At 27.5% G+C, this 18,698-nt stretch overlaps 1 protein-coding gene across 1 annotated transcript in view; it reads right to left on the bottom strand.

Annotated features, from left to right (window-relative positions):
• LOC100200478 (uncharacterized) overlaps positions 1-18,698 on the bottom strand; it is a 157,007-nt gene that overhangs the window by 15,158 nt on the left and 123,151 nt on the right. Inside the window, exons 81-93 of the mRNA XM_065788338.1 lie at positions 18,433-18,570; positions 18,207-18,340; positions 17,105-17,341; positions 14,669-14,860; positions 14,364-14,567; positions 9,768-9,944; positions 8,720-8,845; positions 8,387-8,563; positions 4,940-5,164; positions 4,255-4,458; positions 3,998-4,078; positions 3,682-3,847; positions 569-756 (exon numbers count right to left, since the gene is read on the bottom strand). Of these exons, the coding sequence (XP_065644410.1) occupies positions 569-756; positions 3,682-3,847; positions 3,998-4,078; positions 4,255-4,458; positions 4,940-5,164; positions 8,387-8,563; positions 8,720-8,845; positions 9,768-9,944; positions 14,364-14,567; positions 14,669-14,860; positions 17,105-17,341; positions 18,207-18,340; positions 18,433-18,570 (2,249 nt within the window). The remainder of the gene's footprint in view (positions 1-568; positions 757-3,681; positions 3,848-3,997; positions 4,079-4,254; positions 4,459-4,939; positions 5,165-8,386; positions 8,564-8,719; positions 8,846-9,767; positions 9,945-14,363; positions 14,568-14,668; positions 14,861-17,104; positions 17,342-18,206; positions 18,341-18,432; positions 18,571-18,698) is intronic.

Raw genomic sequence — 18,698 nt, forward strand, 5'->3', positions numbered from 1 at the left:
GCCATTAAGCAACCTTGGTATACCAAAATTATAGACTTCTAAGATTGAAGTTGTTTAAGAAAAAGTTTTTTCCTGTTAAACAAGAAAATTTCCTGACAACTTCATAAGCACTAATTTTTTTATTAAGTAAAATGATTCTTATGCAATTTTTATTAAGTAAAAATAGTATTTTTGAAAAAGCAGGCTTCAATGGTTTTCAATAACCAATTTTATTTGTAAAAAAAAAAATAAACTTAATTGCCAAAATAGTTATAAATTGATTTAAAAGTAGAAAAATTAAGTATTAACATTATTACATTTTTTTGTAAAATTGCTAAATTTGAAAAGTAAATTTCATTGAACTAATAGTTATAATAAATATAAAATCATTTATAAAAAATATAAATATAAATATAAATATAAATATAAATAGTTTTATTTTTATTATAACTATAAATTTAATATAATAAACAATGTATGAAGGGAAAATGTTTGTATTAGCTTATACTGTTATGATGTTACCTTCAATATGATAGAGTAATGAAATAAACTCGTTATGTAAAATGTTTACTTCAACTTAAATACAAACCTTGTAATGAGTCTCTTTCATTTCAATTTTTTTCTTTGCAAAACGAAGTTCAAAATCAGCAGATGTTCTGTTTTTCAAAGCTTTTCTCTCATTAAACTGACTTTTACCAAATGCGTTTAATTCAATCTGTTGTTTGTTCAAAAGTTGCACATTCAAAAATTGAAACTCCTCATTTTGTGATTCTTCTCCTTAAAAAATAAATTAAAATTTCTTAAAATCTTATCAATACTTTTCAGTGATTTCAGAATTTTTTGTTTTGTAAGCAGCAACTAGAATATCTGTATATCTATTATACATTTTTATCTAATAATATTTTAAACAAATTTGCTGTCAAATAAAATTCAAAAAACATTATAAAAGTTTACTCCCTAGAAAATAATTGACATAAGGAAAGACTTTTTTGTTAGGAAAGAAATTTCCTAACAAAAAGTTATTATTTATATTAAAAAAAAAAATGTATTTTACGAAAAAGGTAGCTCTCTGCGTTACCATAACAGCTGTAGTTTTTAAGAATTTAAATCATCAAGTAATACAGCCCTCAGTTATTCATTCCACTCTAAGCCTCTAAGGGTCAGCATTCAGCAATGCTGATCAAAATGTGTCTGACAAGGTCATTTTTTTCTGACTTTGTTTCTATGTTGTTACAATAAAATCTTTGAGATACCATAACATTTTACACAAAAAAACAACTTATTGCCGACCTTATATTTCAAATTCCAAGAGCTGAGTAGTAGTAAAATGACATTTTATTAAAATATTTAAAATGATAATACACATAAACATTTTTAGAGATTCAATTAAGAAAACAAAACTATTCCTTTAAATAATTTAGATATAAATAAGGTTTCATGGTTTGAAAAAAATATAATAGTTTTAAAAATTGATTCTATATTATTAGGTAGACCTTTTAAACTTTTGTATAAATCAGCAAAATTATACATTTAGAATGATTTTTACTCTTTATGAACTATATTTTTTTGTACACTTTATTAAAATATTTGAAATATTTTTTAATGTTATTTTCTTTTTCACAAGGTAAAAATAATGGTTTAGCAATATTAGAAGATCTTGCTTCATCTATTGATCAAACAAAAGGTTTCAGAAAGTTTATTCAATATGGATCTTAATGCTTAAATATGGCTACCAGTTTAATAAAAGTTAAAAACAAATTAGTCTTTTGAAATTCTTGTTCTACTGCCAAAAGTTGACTGCTGAAGTATCTGTTTGAGCCATATATATTTAAGTCATATATATTTAAATCATTGAGCTATATAGAATTAACCAGCTATAAAGAACTAACCATATTGTTTACACCATTTGGTGATAGTTCTGTTCTATTACTTTTTTACATACCAATTAGATCAAGAGAAAACAAGAGATGATTGACCAATGACAAATTTCAACCATAAAATAAGCATCTAACACAAGCTTTATGAAGTATGATGTAACAAATAATAAATAACAAATAAATAAAGATTGTGTTAGTAAAAACTAAGACCGAGTAATATTGTGACAGCAATGTTGCCATGACTACTGACAAGGTTGGCATGATTACTGTCAATGTTGAAATCAAAAGCTGTAAAACAGTAAGAAACAACTTTAGCACCATTTCATTTCAATAGAGCTAACAAAAAATACAATTCAAGAAAACCAGACGCCAGTTTTCTTAAATCATACTTTTAACCAAAATTGTAACTTAGCATAAAAATGATCCATAATTTACATTTTTCATATTACGTGTGTCAGCTTTTTAGTTTATCTAAAGTAGACTAAACTAAAAATAGCTAAATTTTAAAATGAATAATAAAGTTTTATGTTTCATTTATTAATTTTTTATTCTAATTAAATTTTTTTAGTTACTTATTGCATATGGAATAATTGATATATGCTATATATAAGGTCCCTGATATATGGTATTCACAAACATTTAATATAGTATAAAATTTTTAAAACCAAAACTGTTTCTTAAATAAAAATCTTATGAAAACAGATATCCAATATTTTTCCTATTCAATAAAAAGTATTTTGATAATAAAAATAAGAATGAATTATATTTCAAAACATTACTAAACTAATCAAAGTTTTACTAAAAGATACCAATATTATATTGTGTCAGAAATCATGAAGTGACACAAAAGTTTTTTGATGATTTTTTTTCTTTAAATAAAAATCTGGTAAAAAAAATTGTTTTAAAATATCATCAGAATTTAAAACTAATTTCTATTTTTTAGCATACTAAGTTAGAATGAATGGTTTTCAGTAACAAAATTTATCACAACATCATCAGGCAGCTTTTTAATTTATCAAAAAAGTGTTTCTAATTAAAAATTGCATGCAAGTTGGTAATAAGCCATGAGAGCAAATGGTAGATTATTTTTCAGCAAAGTGGTATATTTAGATTGAGCAAAGAAAAACCTAGACTTCACTACAAAAAGCTCAAAACTTTAACAAATTTATTAGTGTCTTAGCATAATAAATTTTGTTCAATCAAAAATAATCTAAAACTGAAAACTAAGATTGTTACAAGTAGCTGTGTTAAAATTGCCTCTAAATACAGTAGTATGCTAATAACTTAAATGGTATCAGTAGCCATTTGGAAAGCACTGTCGGCATGGGGAAACATTCAATACAGTATTGTTAAAATTCACATTGAGGTAAAAAAGCCAATTATATTGCTCATGATCTCATGTAAAATCTCATGTAAGCAGCAAAAATTGGTTGAAAAGAAGATTGATCATAAAAAGTACTGAAAAAGTAAATACTGAAAAAAACATTTTCTGCCTTTTTATGTTTGATTTACAAATATAGACAAATATATAAATACATTTTTTCCAATATTTAGAGCAAAATTGATAAATTGTTAATAATTTTTTTTTGTTTTTAAACATTTTTGTTTTAATATATATATATATATATATATATATATATATATATATATATATATATATATATATATATATATATATATATATATATATATATATATATATATATATATACTGTTTTATTTTATTGATACAAACAAGTATCAGTAGAAAGTTTTTTTTACAGATACTTTTTATACCAGTAGAATTTTTCTAAAAATTTTTTTAAAAAGTCATTAAAAACATTACGTTGAAGTTCCTTAAGTTCTTCATCATGCTTCACAATCAGTTGCTCTCTTTCAAACAAATGTTTTTCTCCTAATTTCAAAATAACATCATCTACAGCAACGCTTTTTTCACTATTGTATATTTTTTCAAGCTCTGCATATTCTTTATTTTGGCGCTGTTCAATAACCTAAATATAAAGATGACCAAAATAATTTAAAAAACATAAAAAATGTATATATAAAAAATAACAAAAAGCGGATATATATATATATGATAAAATTTCAGGAAACACTTTTTACTATAAAAAAGGAATAAAAAAAAACACTTGTGATTTTACCATTTTAATAATGTACTCAATAGACTGGTTTCCATTTTCATTTATAAGCTTTAATATGGTTTCTCGTTCTAAATCTTTTACCTTTAAAATATTAAAAAAAAAAATGTTTTATTAACAAAACTAAACAAAATGTGACATTAAAATTAATTTAGAAGCATAACTCAATTTCATAGTTATTCAAAATATCAATTTCTAATTTTTAATAACTTTCACTTTTAAATTTCAAAATTTTTTTTAAATGTTGGAAAAGAAAATACCGCTTTAATTTCAACATCGACTAGTTCTTTGCTTTGTTCAAGATATTCACGAGCAAGTTCATTTTCTTGTATCTTTTTCAAGGCTTTTTCCCTTGCTTCCTTTCTCTCCATTAGTTTTTTGTTCAATGTTTGATGACGTATATCTTGTTCTGTCTCTAAACGCTCTGCAATGTTTCTTAATTCCTGCTCATGATTGGTAATCAACTATTTAAAAAAAAAAAAACTTTAACCATCATCATCATTATTATCATCATCACTACATCATCATCATCATCATTATCATCATCATCATCATCATCATCATCATCATCATCATCATCATCATCATCATCATCATCATCATCATCATCATCATCATCATCACCATCATCATCATCATCATCATCATCATTATCATCATCATCATCATCATCATCATCATCATCATCATCATCATCATCATCATCATCATCATCATCATTATCATCATCAACATCATCATCATCATCACCATCACCATCATCATCATCATCATCATCATCATCATCATCATCATCATCAGCATCATCATCATCATCAGCATCATCATCATCATCATCATCATCATCATCATCATCATCATCATCATCATCATCATCATGTTAATACATAAATTTTTTGATAAACTTTCATTTAGCTTTGGCTAAACAAAACTGCATGTAACAACCTTTTGAACTTCTTCAGTAGAGAGATCCTTTCGAGTACTCAGTTCTGCCGCTTGCTTGCTCATAACTTCTCGCAAAGTTTTATCTTTTTTAGTTCGGAACTCTTGCATTTCATTTCTGATTTGTACTTGATTATCATTCTCTATTTTTAAATTTAATTTTTCTGCATCCTCTACATGCTTTCTCTTTAAATCTTCAATTACACGTTGTTGTTCAACAAGAATAGTCTAAACATAAACAAAGTAAAAATAATAAATCTTTAAAAAAAAACATAAAACTATGTTGGCAATGTCATCAAGACAAAATGTCATCAAAACAAAATGTCATCAAGACAAAATGTCACTACGTCAAGAAAATGTGTTGAGAAGTTGAATAAGTTGAATCCCTGTTTTCATTTATTTTACATTTCTTTTTAATTAATGTTAAACACTTGATTTCAGTGTGAAATCTACTTAAATAAAAAAATAAAAAGATAAAAATCAATCAAACCTAATTTTTTATTACGCATACAGCATACAGATTTTTTATTACACATTCAAATTTCAAAAAAGAAAACGGAATATGAACACACATATTACACCTTACACCACGCATATTACACCTTAAAGTAAAATTGTTATTAGAAGAAGAGCAGCAAAAAAAGGAAGAAAAAAAGTTGAATTTTTTTTTGAAGATCAAACAAAGAAAAACAGTAAAAATAACATGCTAGAACCATAGAAAACATTTACACATATCCACTTTAAAACATTTAATTTTTTTCTTATAGATGGAAAAAAAATGAATGTTAATTGGAAAATTTTCTGATTTGTTGAAAATCATTACCAAACAACAGTTCACTTGATTGAAATACAAAGTAATGTATCAGATATTATACTAAAGCGTGTACACGAAATAAATGTGAAAGTAGAAAAACAACTAAAATAAAATTACTCCTTAATTTTTATTTCGAACCAAGTAATAATTTTAATACAATAATATAAGAAGATCATACATTAAAAAAAAATTAATTATTCCTGTGGGAATCTAATAAAATTTCAAGCTTTTGCTTTAGTGGTACCCATAAGCTTGTGCACAGAATAAGAATCAAAACTATTTGATAATTTTTTAAATGATATTTTAATACCTTTAATGTTCCTGCAAAGCTTTTTTTTTTTAATTTTTCTTTTAATAATAGCCCAGTACTTTTCAATAACTTTTAATTCTGGGCAATTTGGAGGATTTTCTGTTTAGGCACAAATTTCACATTATTCTTTTTATACCATTCCATAGCTAGTTTACAATAATGAATTGAAGCTAAATCAGGCCAAAACACAGGTCTGTTATTGTGTGATTTAATGAGAGATAAAAGGCGTTTTTGTAAACATTCTTTAACATATATTTGACCAGAAAGTGTGAACTAAGATATATAAGGTGCTGATTTTTTGCCACAACTGCAAATAGCTTGCCAAATCAAAGCTTTTTTAGCGAACTTGTCATGTTTTGTGTATTTAAATTTCTTATCTGCTTTTCCTCTATATTTGGCAATATAATAAATAGCACCAGGAATTTGTTGATGATTGTACTTGATATAAGTTTCATCATCTTCAATAATACAGAAATTTTTAGAAATAAAATTGTCATACAACTTTCTGTTGCGGGTTCTTGCACTTTTTTGTTGAGTTTCAGAACGTTTGGGCACTTTTTGTGCTTTGAAAGAATGAAAACCATGTTTGTTTCTAACGTTTGCAACAAAACTATATTTGCGCATTTCCTTAGTGAAAGGCTTGGGTTATTCTTAAAACTGTTAACCAGTTTTCTAACTAGTTTTATATCTTGAAAACCTTCCTTTCTTCCACCACCAAATTTGTGTTTGATCGATTTTGTTTGAGAAAAATGTTGAATAACACAACTAACAGTGTATGGATGTATTTGCAACGATTTTGCTATCGAATTGTAGCTACTATTAGGATTTTGTAAATATTTGTGCATAATTTTTTCTCTTACATCTTCTTTTGTCATTTTTAAAACTAATTTCAAGTTAAATCCAAAAACTAACATATTTTTTTAAAACCACAACACGTTGTAAACAAAATACAAAACAGTTAAAAAGATTTTAATACAACCACTAAAAAAAAATGACGTGCTTATTTTTTCACATTTATTTCATGTAAACGCTTTATAAATATATTTTCAAAGATAATTTATTAAAAAAGCTCTAAGTTATGATAAGCCACCTGGCCTAGACAATATACTTAATGCTCTAAATGGTTTAACTGAAAACAGATTCAATTAATACACTGATAGCTACAACATTCTAAATAAAAGTTAAACTTTTTGTATAAAAAAACAACATTTACTCAGAAGTAACTTATTCTAATTTTGAAATCATAACTAATGGGAAAGTACTAAAACAAAAAAAGCTATCAAAAATGATTTGGTAAAATCTACAACCAGTAACAGTAAATTAGATCATTAAAGTTACAATTAGTAAATTTGCAACCAGTAATAATGAATCAGATCATTACAATTAGTAAATGCAAATATATAATAGAACTTGATTTACTATATACCAAAGTTTGATCTCAACAACTTTTTTAAAAAGCATATAAAATTTCAACAACCAATCATACATTTTCAAATGCAGAAATGAAAGAATTCTTAAGAAACTTTAATTTGTGTAACTTAACCAACAACATTTAAATAATTTTTTTTTTAACAAATTAACTTATTATTAAAATGGTGGTAATGAAACGAAATTAAAATTTTAAGCGGAACTGACACTTATTAACTGTTGACCTTTTTTTGCCAGAGAATAAAAGAAAAGAAAATTAAGAGTTGAGAAATGTATGGTTGAGAAAACTATTTACACTTCAAATATAAATTCTTTCTCTTTCATTTTTTTATTTTGGAGTAACAGCTAATGCACCAATGTTGTGGTGATTTCAAAATTTAATAGTTCTTTTATTTTTGTTTCTTTGTTGTGGTTAAAGAATGTATAGCCTACTTTATACATAAAACATATATGCATAAAGTATAAAAAATATCTGTTGAAAATTTTTTAATAGCCATCATATCATAAATTGGATTTTTGAATAAGCAAAAAATGGGTTTAGCTCTTAATATGATACATTTGTCTAACTGCTAATAATTGTCTTTTTGATTGTTTGTAAATACTCATAAGTTTGTAAAACACACAAAATAGATTGTAAATAAATAAATAGTAAAAAATAAAAAATTAATAATTTTAAAATGGAAAACTCAAAAAATTATAAACGATAATCTTTTTGATTGTTTGTAAATATTCATAAGTTTGTAAACACACACACACAACAATAGATTGTAAATTATAAATAAAAAATAAATAATTATAATAAAAAAACAAATAAATAATTTCAAAATAGAAAACTCAAAAAATAATAAGCCTAAAGTAATTTATAAAACGTAAAAAAAAAAAATAAAATAAAGAAGACCTGTTTCTCAGGTAACATTCCAAATGTAAATTGAGGAATAGTTACTTCATGGGAAATTTGAGAACTGTTTCTTATAAATAGTTCACTTTGCGCATCAGATAACTTTTTTAATGCAGCTTCTTGTGCTTTTTCTTTGATCTTATTTTGTCTCATAGCTTTACGAGCTGCAAGTTTTATCTTGGAAAAAAATAGTCAAAAATTTTAAAATTATTTAATCACACATTTGTATATTGCAAAACATACTTAAAAAAATAGAACAAGCAAAACGTATGGGATATGATATGTATATACATACACAAACATATTGACATATAATATGACAGATTTTGAAACCTGAAACTCTTCTATGCTGTGCTTCATTTCTTTGTCCAGTTTATCAGCAACACTATAGCTACTTTTTCTTAACTCATCTATTGCTTCCATTAATTTTTCAGGTTTAACATCTTTGTTATTTTCAATCTAGAAACAGTATATCAAAAAAGAATAAAGCTAAAAAAAATCTAAAAAAAAGTCTACAGTTTTAAAGTTGCTTACTTTAGAATCCAGAAACTTTTATTAAATTATTTAAAGTTAGCATTTAAAAAATAAAGTTATTTAATTTAATATGATAATAATATCTCATCATTTTTTTTAAATATGAATTTCATAAAACATAATGTAAGAAACAGAAATGTATTTTTTTTCCCATGCTTTATTATTAAATTTGAATTAAAACCAAATAATATCAAATTGAATAAATGTTGTTATTGTATTATAAATACTATAAATGTACTATAAATATCAAACAAATAAATTTATAGGGATTCATTTTTATTATCTGTTTAACAAAACCAACTTTTAATGTCAGTGGTATTTTTCTTCTGATCTAAACATTACTTTTTTCCTAACAGTATAAATAATCTTATTTAGGAAATGTTAGTAAAGTTTTACTAACATTTTCTAGCTCACTTTCTGAAAGAACTAAGAGTGTACCTGACAGGAATACTTGATTTGTGTCACAAGTGATTTACAAAATGGTGAAGATAATGTATAGTCCTGGTATTTTTTATACTTAAGTAGTATGAGTATTATAGCCACATGTGGGCCATATGTGGCTACCACCTAAGTGGTATAAATACCATAGCCACACTTGACCCACATTTACGCCATCCCATAAATTAATGTTTACCATTTATTGACACATAATGCCCAAACCAAATTTTCTTGCAAAACCACTTTTGCACCTGAAAAGGCGCAATAGAGTTTTTTATGAAAATTGTGTATATGATCTTTTAATGCAACAAACGTTTAAACAGCAGCAACTGATTTAGTTTGTACAACTATATACAACTTGAGCAACTTTAATGCAATGTTTTGAAGAAAAAAACTAAAATTAAAATACCTTTTTTATTAGAAGGTGATGATTCTGTTTAAATACTTCTTGAAATTCTTCATAGATTTTTTTATTTATCTCAGCAATGTGCTCTGTTTTCTCTGTTTCAAAAGAGGTGTCCAAAACCTTTCGTTGTCTTTCATACCTTTTTTCAAGTTCAACTGTGCTTTGACCATTTTGTAATGCCTTATGTGCAATTAAATAATAAATAAAAATTACTATGAAAATTAGTTAAGAATTGCTATAAAATAATTATATTAACTATAAAACAATTAGTCGAAAAAAAACTATTTTAAAAACCAGTTTTTAAAATAGTTTAAAAACCAATACTTTTAGTATTTTTTATTAGCAAAATTTTAAACTTTATTTAAATTTTAAATTTTATTAGCAAAATTTTAATGCAAAGTTTTAAAGAATGCTTTGGACTACTATATATATATATATATATATATATATATATATATATATATATATATATATATATATATATATATATATATATATATATATATATATATATATATATAATAAGTTATGGCAAAAAAGATCCATGCATCAATGCATCAAACCAATAGATAGCATCAATCCTTGGTAAATTCTGTAGAGGACCAAAAATTATAACTCCAAAAACTATCAGCACGATGTACCGCTTGGCTGTAAAGGACATACAGATTTCAAGCTCAAAACTTTTACTATCTCTTAGTGGAAATGTTAGTGCTTGTACGCAATTGTGCTATACTAGATTTAAGACAAACCTTCTCAAAAAAAGATTTGTGATGGCTTCAAATTTTGCAAAGGATTTGCAACAATGATTGGACTGTTAAAATGTAGCAACATGTCAGATTCTTATGCAAAGTGAAAGTTAAGCAGTTTGCAGCACACAAAGTCAATGTTTGTTAGCCCCCAAACTCACACAATTTTCACACAAATCAATCACAAAAAAATCAAACCTTTTGTTAAGCAATATCTGGAAATTACAAATTAGGGTGTAACCAATGCAACCAGCATGCAGAAAGTCATAAAAGAAATCTCAGTCAACTTTTGTAGTAAAGTAAAATAATAAGATATAATAAAAGTTTCTATCTGTTGTATAAATAATTGTATAAATTGTATAAATAAAAAATTGAATAAAAGATTCTATCTGTTGACCAGCCTCGCACCCCTTCTTCATCTATTAGGCTGGCGCAGATGTATTTTTAATACATTGTTTCCAGTTTAGGATGTTGAATGCTGGATCTTCTTGACTCAATGCATGGGTTTGCTTGTGTCACTGTTTTTATGACTAGGCAACTCATTCTATTATCTCCTTATGAGGGTACAGCTCTAAAACTCAGTTTTATGGTTCTGAGGCCGGCTGGTAGTCAGGTTTCCCGAACTTTGTGGTAGCTCTCAGAGAGGCTGATTCCATCAACAGCTGAAAAATATCAAAGTATTAACAGTGCCATGTTGCGCATGGATGGTGTCCCTGTTTGTACTTTTGGTGTGCATTGCGGAGGCCACATTTGGAGCCCTTTGTTACGGCTTAGGGTTTATTAGTAGTAATGAGGCAATTGCTTGGGCTATTAAACGGTGTTCTGAGTACTATCTATGCTTTGAGTCAAGTTCTTCAATCTAATTTAAAAATGAATAAAGTACCAAAAACTATAAAACACAAAAAACCATCATCATCACCAAGTTCTCTAAACCTATCATTCACTAATATTTGTGGTCTTCGAAGTAACTTTTCTTCTGTTGAGTCTTATCTCTTGCAAAGTTCACCAGACCTACTTGCTCTTTGTGAGACTAATTTAAGTTCGGCTGTCTCATCTTGTGATCTTAGTGTTGATGGTTATCTTCCTCTGATTCGTAAAGACTCCAATAGTCACATGCTTGGCCTGGGCATTTACATTCGTAAGAATTCACCTGTTTGTCGTGAAACTAGGTTTGAATCCACAGACTATTCTTTCATGTGCTTTCGTTTAGCACCACTTCACGCTATTGCCTTTCTCTTTGTTCTATATCAATCTCCTTCATCTCGAGACTGTACACTTTTTGATGTTATTTCTGATCATATTGACCAAGCCCTCTCTCTTTATCCATCAGCTAATATAGTTGTTGTCGGTGACTTTAATGCTCACCACTCTGAATGGCTTGGCTCTAGTGTCAGTGACTCTGCAGGCATTAAAGCCCACAACTTTTGCCTTTCTCAATCCCTAACTCAATAGTAATTCTAAAACTCTAATCATTTACCTTCTCTACTCGACTTATGTCTTGTTTCTGATCCTAGTCAGTGCTCAGTTTCTCCACATTCACCCTTAGGTGCTTCTGATCACAGTTTGATCTCTTTAAAACTAATATCTCATTCTTCTTCATCACCTGAATACCCCTACTATCGAACCTCTTACAACTACAGTAAAGCTGACTGGGATTCTTTCCGTGATTTTCTTCGTGATGGCCCTTGGGTAGAAATCTTTCAACTTCCTGTCGACAAATGTGCTTCTTATATAACTTCGTGGATTCAGGCTGGCATGGAATCTTTTATTCCCTCTCGACGATTCCAGGTCAAGCCTCACTCTCCTCCATGGTTTTCCTCACACTGTGCTGCTGCGATTGCCAATCGAAACCGTTACTTCCATATTTATCAGCAAAACAATTCTCCAGAAAACAGACGTCTTTTCATTACTGCTAGAAACAACTGTAAAAAGGTTTTGTCTAACGCCAAAACCCGCTATTCTCAGGTCATGAAATCTCGTATCTCATCTCAAAAATTAGGCTCTCGTGACTTCTGGAGAATCTTTAATAATATCAATAATAAGGGCAAATCTATAATTCCACCTCTCTTGTATGGTTCAGACTTTGTCACCTCACCTAAAGACAAAGCCGAACTGTTTGCTAAAAACTTTTCATCAATATCATCTCTTGATTCCACTAATTGCGTTCTACCTGATATTGCCAACAAACAGGTTGATTCATTGCTTGACATTCATATCACTTCAGCATCTGTATCTAAAGTGATTTCCTGTCTAGACTCTTCTACAGCTTGTGGCCCAGACAACATACCTGTTATTGTCTTGCAGAAGTAATCTCCAGAGCTGTCGTCTATACTCTCAAAACTATTCAACAAGTGCTTATCAGAGTCTTGTTTTCCAGCCTGCTGGAAAGCCGCATCTGTTATCCCTATCTTCAAAAATTCTGGGGAGCGATCTGATTCGTCTAACTACCGTCCCATAAGTCTTCTTCCTATCATAAGCAAGGTTTTTGAATCTTTAATTAACAAACACTTAATTTCTCATCTTGAATCTAATAACTTACTTTCTGACCATCAATATGGATTTCGATCTTCTCGTTCTACAGCTGATTTGCTAACAGTAATAACTGACAGGTTTTATCGTGCATTAGATGAAGGTGGAGAGGTTAAGGCCATCGCTCTTGACATTTCAAAAGCGTTTGATAAAGTTTGGCATGCTGGTCTTCTCCATAAGCTTTCTTCTTATGGTGTATCCGGCAACATCTTTAAGATCATTGAATCCTTCCTTTCCAATCGTAGCATAAAAGTTGTCCTCGATGGACAACACTCTTCTTCTTATTCTGTAACTTCAGGGGTTCCTCAAGGTTCTATCCTTGGCCCTATACTCTTTTTAATTTACATTAACGATCTTCCAGATATTCTCACATCTAAGGTGGCATTGTTTGCTGATGATACTACCATTTATTCTTGTCGTGATAAGAAACCAACACCCTCTGATTGCCTGGAGGGGGCATTTGAGCTTGAAAAGGATCTCACTTCTGCTACAGCATGGGGCTCACAGTGGCTGGTGAACTTTAATTCAGATAAAACTCAATTTTTTTCAGCCAATCGTTATCGCAATAATTTAGATCTTCCTATATTTATGAACGGTGATGTACTCGATGAGTCACCTACTCTTCATCTTCTAGGATTAACTCTTACTTCCAATCTTTCTTGGAAACCATATATCAAATCGGTTGCAAAATTAGCATCTGCTAAGGTTGCATCTCTTTATCGAGCTCGCCACTTTCTTACTCTGGATTCTATTCTCTACCTCTATAAATCTCAAATCCGGCCTTGTATGGAATACTGTTGCCATATCTGGGGCGGATCTTCTAATGATGCCCTTTCTCTTTTAGACAAGGTGCAAAAACGCATTGTAAACATAGTTGGACCTGCTCTTGCAGCCAACCTTCAACCATTATCACATCGTCGTAATGTTGCTTCTCTTTCTCTTTTCTACAAATACTATAATGGGCACTGCTCGAAAGAGCTAGCGTCTCTTGTGCCATCTACTAAAATTCATTCTCGTGTTACTCGTCATTCAATTAAGTGTCATCCTTTTTCTGTGACTGTTCCTAAGTGCTCCAAAAACGCTTATTCGTCTAGTTTTTTTCCTCGAACATCAGCTCTTTGGAATTCGCTTCCTTCATCTTGCTTTCCTGATTCATATAATTTGCAATCTTTTAAATCGTCCGTCAATCGTTATCTTGCTCTACAATCTTCATCTTTTCTCTTACAGTAACTTCCAACTTTAATTAGTGGCTGCTTGCAGCCTTGTTGGAAGCGAAGATGTTTAAAAAAAAAAAAAAAAAAAAAAAGTAAAAAAAACAGCCTACCAAACTTGTTTCTGCTTCTTGTTGTTCTTTCAGTTTCCTTAGCCGAGCAGCTTTACGTTGATTAAGTTTTTCATCAAATATAGCAATCTGAGCTGCTTTTTTTAAATCTAATTCCTTTTGCAGTTTTTCTGTCAATTTTTGTTCTTCGTTAATTAATTTTTGAGCTTCACTATTATACTCTACAGAACTCTCAAAAAGTGTATTCTATAAAAAACAAGACATCATGAAAAAGAAAAAAACAACATAACTAAGTATATATAAAAAGTATAACAAAATATTTATTACAATCTAAAAAAAAATTAAACCATTTGTGCTGCAAAGTTGTCACTCATAAGTCTTCTGTAGTTTATTGTTTGCTGAGCAATTTTTTGAATATTTTCTTCAGCATTATTTTTACTCTCTTCAAGAGAAGCTAGCTCTAAAGCAATGTGCTGTGGTTCTACCTGAAGATCCTCCATGATATCTATCTCAGCAATTTTAAAATTTCCTTTATTTGCCTAAATAATTGAAATAAACTAGTAACTTCTAGTTTTTTAATATAAAATGTGTATATTATACAAATGATGTTTACATATATATATATATATATATATATATATATATATATATATATATATATATATATATATATATATATATATATATATATATATATATATATATATATATATATATATATATGTATATATATATTTATGTACATATACAGCTTTGCAAAAAAGTTTAATCAAGATGGTAATTTTAATCAAACTTTTTAGGGTTTTTCAACTAAAAAAAATTCAGGAAAATGAATTTAATTAATTTTTTTTATTTTTAAAAGAACAATTTATTAGCTATACAACTAACATTAATAAGATAAGATAGTTAAAAATAATAATTCAAAAAAATTTAATAATAAAATATAATCATAAAATGAGTTGAATAAAAATTTAATTGAATTAAGGTTTAGAACACAAAAATTAAAAAAAAAAAATTTAATATTTATAGCGTCCTCCTTTGTCTCGATAGCAAAGAAGAACTCGTCTCTGCATTGATTTGATCAATTTCATGCGCATATCATGCGCCACTTTTAACCAGTACTCGCTCAGAAGTTGCTTCAAATGCTCAGTTGATTGAATTTGATGGTTTACCAATTGAATATTTTCTATTGGGTTGATATCTGGTGATCTAGGGCACCAAGGCAACAAATTGATCTTCATTGTGGTAAACCAATTTGTTAAACTATGTACTGTGTGTGCTGGAGCCTCATCCTGCTAGAAGATGTATTGTTTGCTTCTGTCATAAGTGTGTTTTTGTAAGTATATTGGTTGATATGGCCATTATACAGCTCACAAAAACCAAGGCCTTTGTGGGAAAAACATCTCCATATGCCTACTGAGCCTCAACCATTTTGTTATCTTGCTTGTAAATAGCGCTCACAATATTTCTCAATTGCAAATCTTTTAATGTATATTCTTCCTTTATGATTCACAACCTGAAAATTTGACTCATAGCTCCAAATTACTTTTGTCCAATCTTCAACTGCCCAATGCAAACATTATTTGCACCATTTTTGTCTTTTACAACAGCCTATGATTGACAAGATAGGTTTTCTTATTGCAATGTAAGACCCAATACCTTATATTGCTAATGTTCTTCAAACAAGTTCTTTGTTTACAATTTGATTAGAAAAGGATTGGTAGAATATTTGAGCTAACTTTTTGTTGCTTTTTCTTTTTTTTTGTTGCTTTTGTCATGGTCACTAAGCTTTAGTGGTCTTCCAGAACAAGCTATGTTAATGACGACCTGTTAACTCCCAGCTATCATTAGCAAATTTTTTTACAAAATATTCTGATTTGGCTTAATCATCTTAAGTTTGGTTCAATGTTTTTCTTTTCATGTTTAAATGGTTATCTTTTCATGTTTAAATGTTTATCTTTTTATGCTTAAGTGTTTATCTCTTCACGTTTAAGTGATTATCTTTTCATGTTTAAGTAAAAAAAAATTTCAAACAACTTTTGAATTTTCAAAAAAAGTCTTAGGGAGACTAAATGCTGCTGGACATGTTAAAGAGATGTGAAGTTGTGTTTGAGTTTTGTCTGCTTAAAAAGTTGTGTTTGAGTTTTGTCTGCTTAAAGTGATTTTGGATGTTTAACTTCAAAATATGATTTAAAAACTGATGTTTCATCTAGAAAATTATTATTAATTAAAAACAGTTTACATAATTAAAATAATGTTTTTTCAATTTAATTTATTTTAATTTAATTTTCCAATTTAACTTTATAAAATAAATTTACAAAGCAAATTGAAAAAATAACAAGAGTAAAAACAGTAGTTGTATATTTTTATACATTTTAAAAAGTATTAAACTTAAAATAAAAAATTAATTGCAACATCTTGTAAAAAATCATTACTTTATAATTGATAGCTTTTGTTCAAATAAAAAAAAAAGAAACTTGATATTAACATTAACAATAATATTATTGATACTCGATGTAAAAAGCAACTTGATGTTAACATTAACAATAATATTATTGATACTCGATGCAAAAAAGCAACTTGATGTTTTTACTTATTTTTACATAAAAACTAAAATTTCTATGATGGCCATGATTATTAGAGTAATAACAATGTTAAAAGTATAAACAATATTAAAATTTATATTAATAAAATGTTAAAAGGTGCAACTTTAATAATTAGAAAATATTGTGAAGTAAAAGAATATAAAAAAAAGTAGTTTGTAACAAAAAGAAAAAACTAACCATGTTTTCATGACGCCAATTTAATTCTTTAATCTTGGCAACTCTGTTTTCTTTCAACTTCTCAACTAGCGCATTAAGTTTTTCATCTTGAACGTCCATAAAAGAGTTATCGGCTTCTGTAAGTTCATTTCCATGCATATCAATAATAGGTTTCATTTCAATTATATTCAATTCACCTGAGAGTTGGTTAACCAACTTTGCACTCATCTGTGCCATTAATGCTTTTCTTTTTTTCTCCTGTAATTATTTAATAATTAGTAGTAAAATACAATTAGTAAGTCTGTAGAATATAGACGTAAAATGCAGTAAAATAATATACAGACTGTAAAATACAGACTGATTGTATTTTACCACAGAAGTGGTAAAATAAAATAAGTAAATCTACTTAATATTACTAAACACTTAAGTTTATCATAACTTAAATTAACACTTTATTTATTTTTGCTATGTTCATTAAAGAACTTTTGCTAATAACACTGCTAAACGCATTAACTATTTTAATTAATTATTTTAATCAATTATTTTAACTAATTATTCTAATTAACTATTCAAATAACTAAGTTAACAGTTATAATAACTGAAAAAACAAAAAACACTGAACATTACTTAGAACAAGTTTAGCCAAAATTAGCTCAAGATAATTAAATGAAAAATATTAAATAAAACATGAAATATTTAAAACTATTTAAATATTAATTAATTTGATAAAAATAATTATTAAAACTAACCACTTTATGATCTGTTTTTATAAGAATACCTAGTTCTATAACTAGAAACCTAGTTTCCACTACCTAGTTCCATAACTGGCAACATAATTTCTACTACCTAGTTCGATTTCTGTAAAGAATGAAACTAGGTAGATTGGAAACTAGGTAGAATGAAAAGTTAAAATAAAACTAATAGTAAAAATAAAATAAAAAAGTAGAAACCAAAAAGAATAAAAAAAAATAATCAAAAAAATAACACAGATCCATTACTACAGAAATAAGAAAAAAGAAAAAGAAAATTAATTTCTGTAAGATATGGCAGCATGATAAAATACTAGATAGAATGATAAAATAGAAAAATGATAGAATAAAAAAAAGTAACAGAATAAAAGTACCTTATTGTCATGAAATTCCTTTAAAGCAATGTTTTCTTCTTCCTGCAGGTCTTGCTCTAGTTGTGTTCTTTCTGCACTCATCATGTGTAACACAGCACTTAAATCCCCACTGCTAAAATCTTGTATAGAAACTTCTTCACAATAAAAAAAAATTAAAAAAAAAAAAAAAGAATGCAAAAAAGAACTACTTGGTATTCAAAATATAGTGTTTAAATAAATCAGATACCTTTTTTTACTCTGGCATTAGCAACTGGCACAGGTTGCCAGTTGTTATTGTATCTATCAAGTAAAGAATTTAATATTTTTTGCAACTCTTCTTGTCTGGTTAAAACACTTTTGGAAAGTAATTTAAATGGTAAAACATCTAAATTAAAAAAGCTACAATTAAAAAAAAATTTTCTAAAAAATAATCTTAAACAATAACTACAAAAATAAAGAAAAATAATAAAGAAAAATAATAAAGAAAAATAATAAAGAAAAATAATAAAGAAA

The sequence above is a fragment of the Hydra vulgaris genome, chromosome 01, assembly GCF_038396675.1.
Source record: "Hydra vulgaris chromosome 01, alternate assembly HydraT2T_AEP".
In the NCBI taxonomy this organism is placed as follows: domain Eukaryota; kingdom Metazoa; phylum Cnidaria; class Hydrozoa; order Anthoathecata; family Hydridae; genus Hydra; species Hydra vulgaris.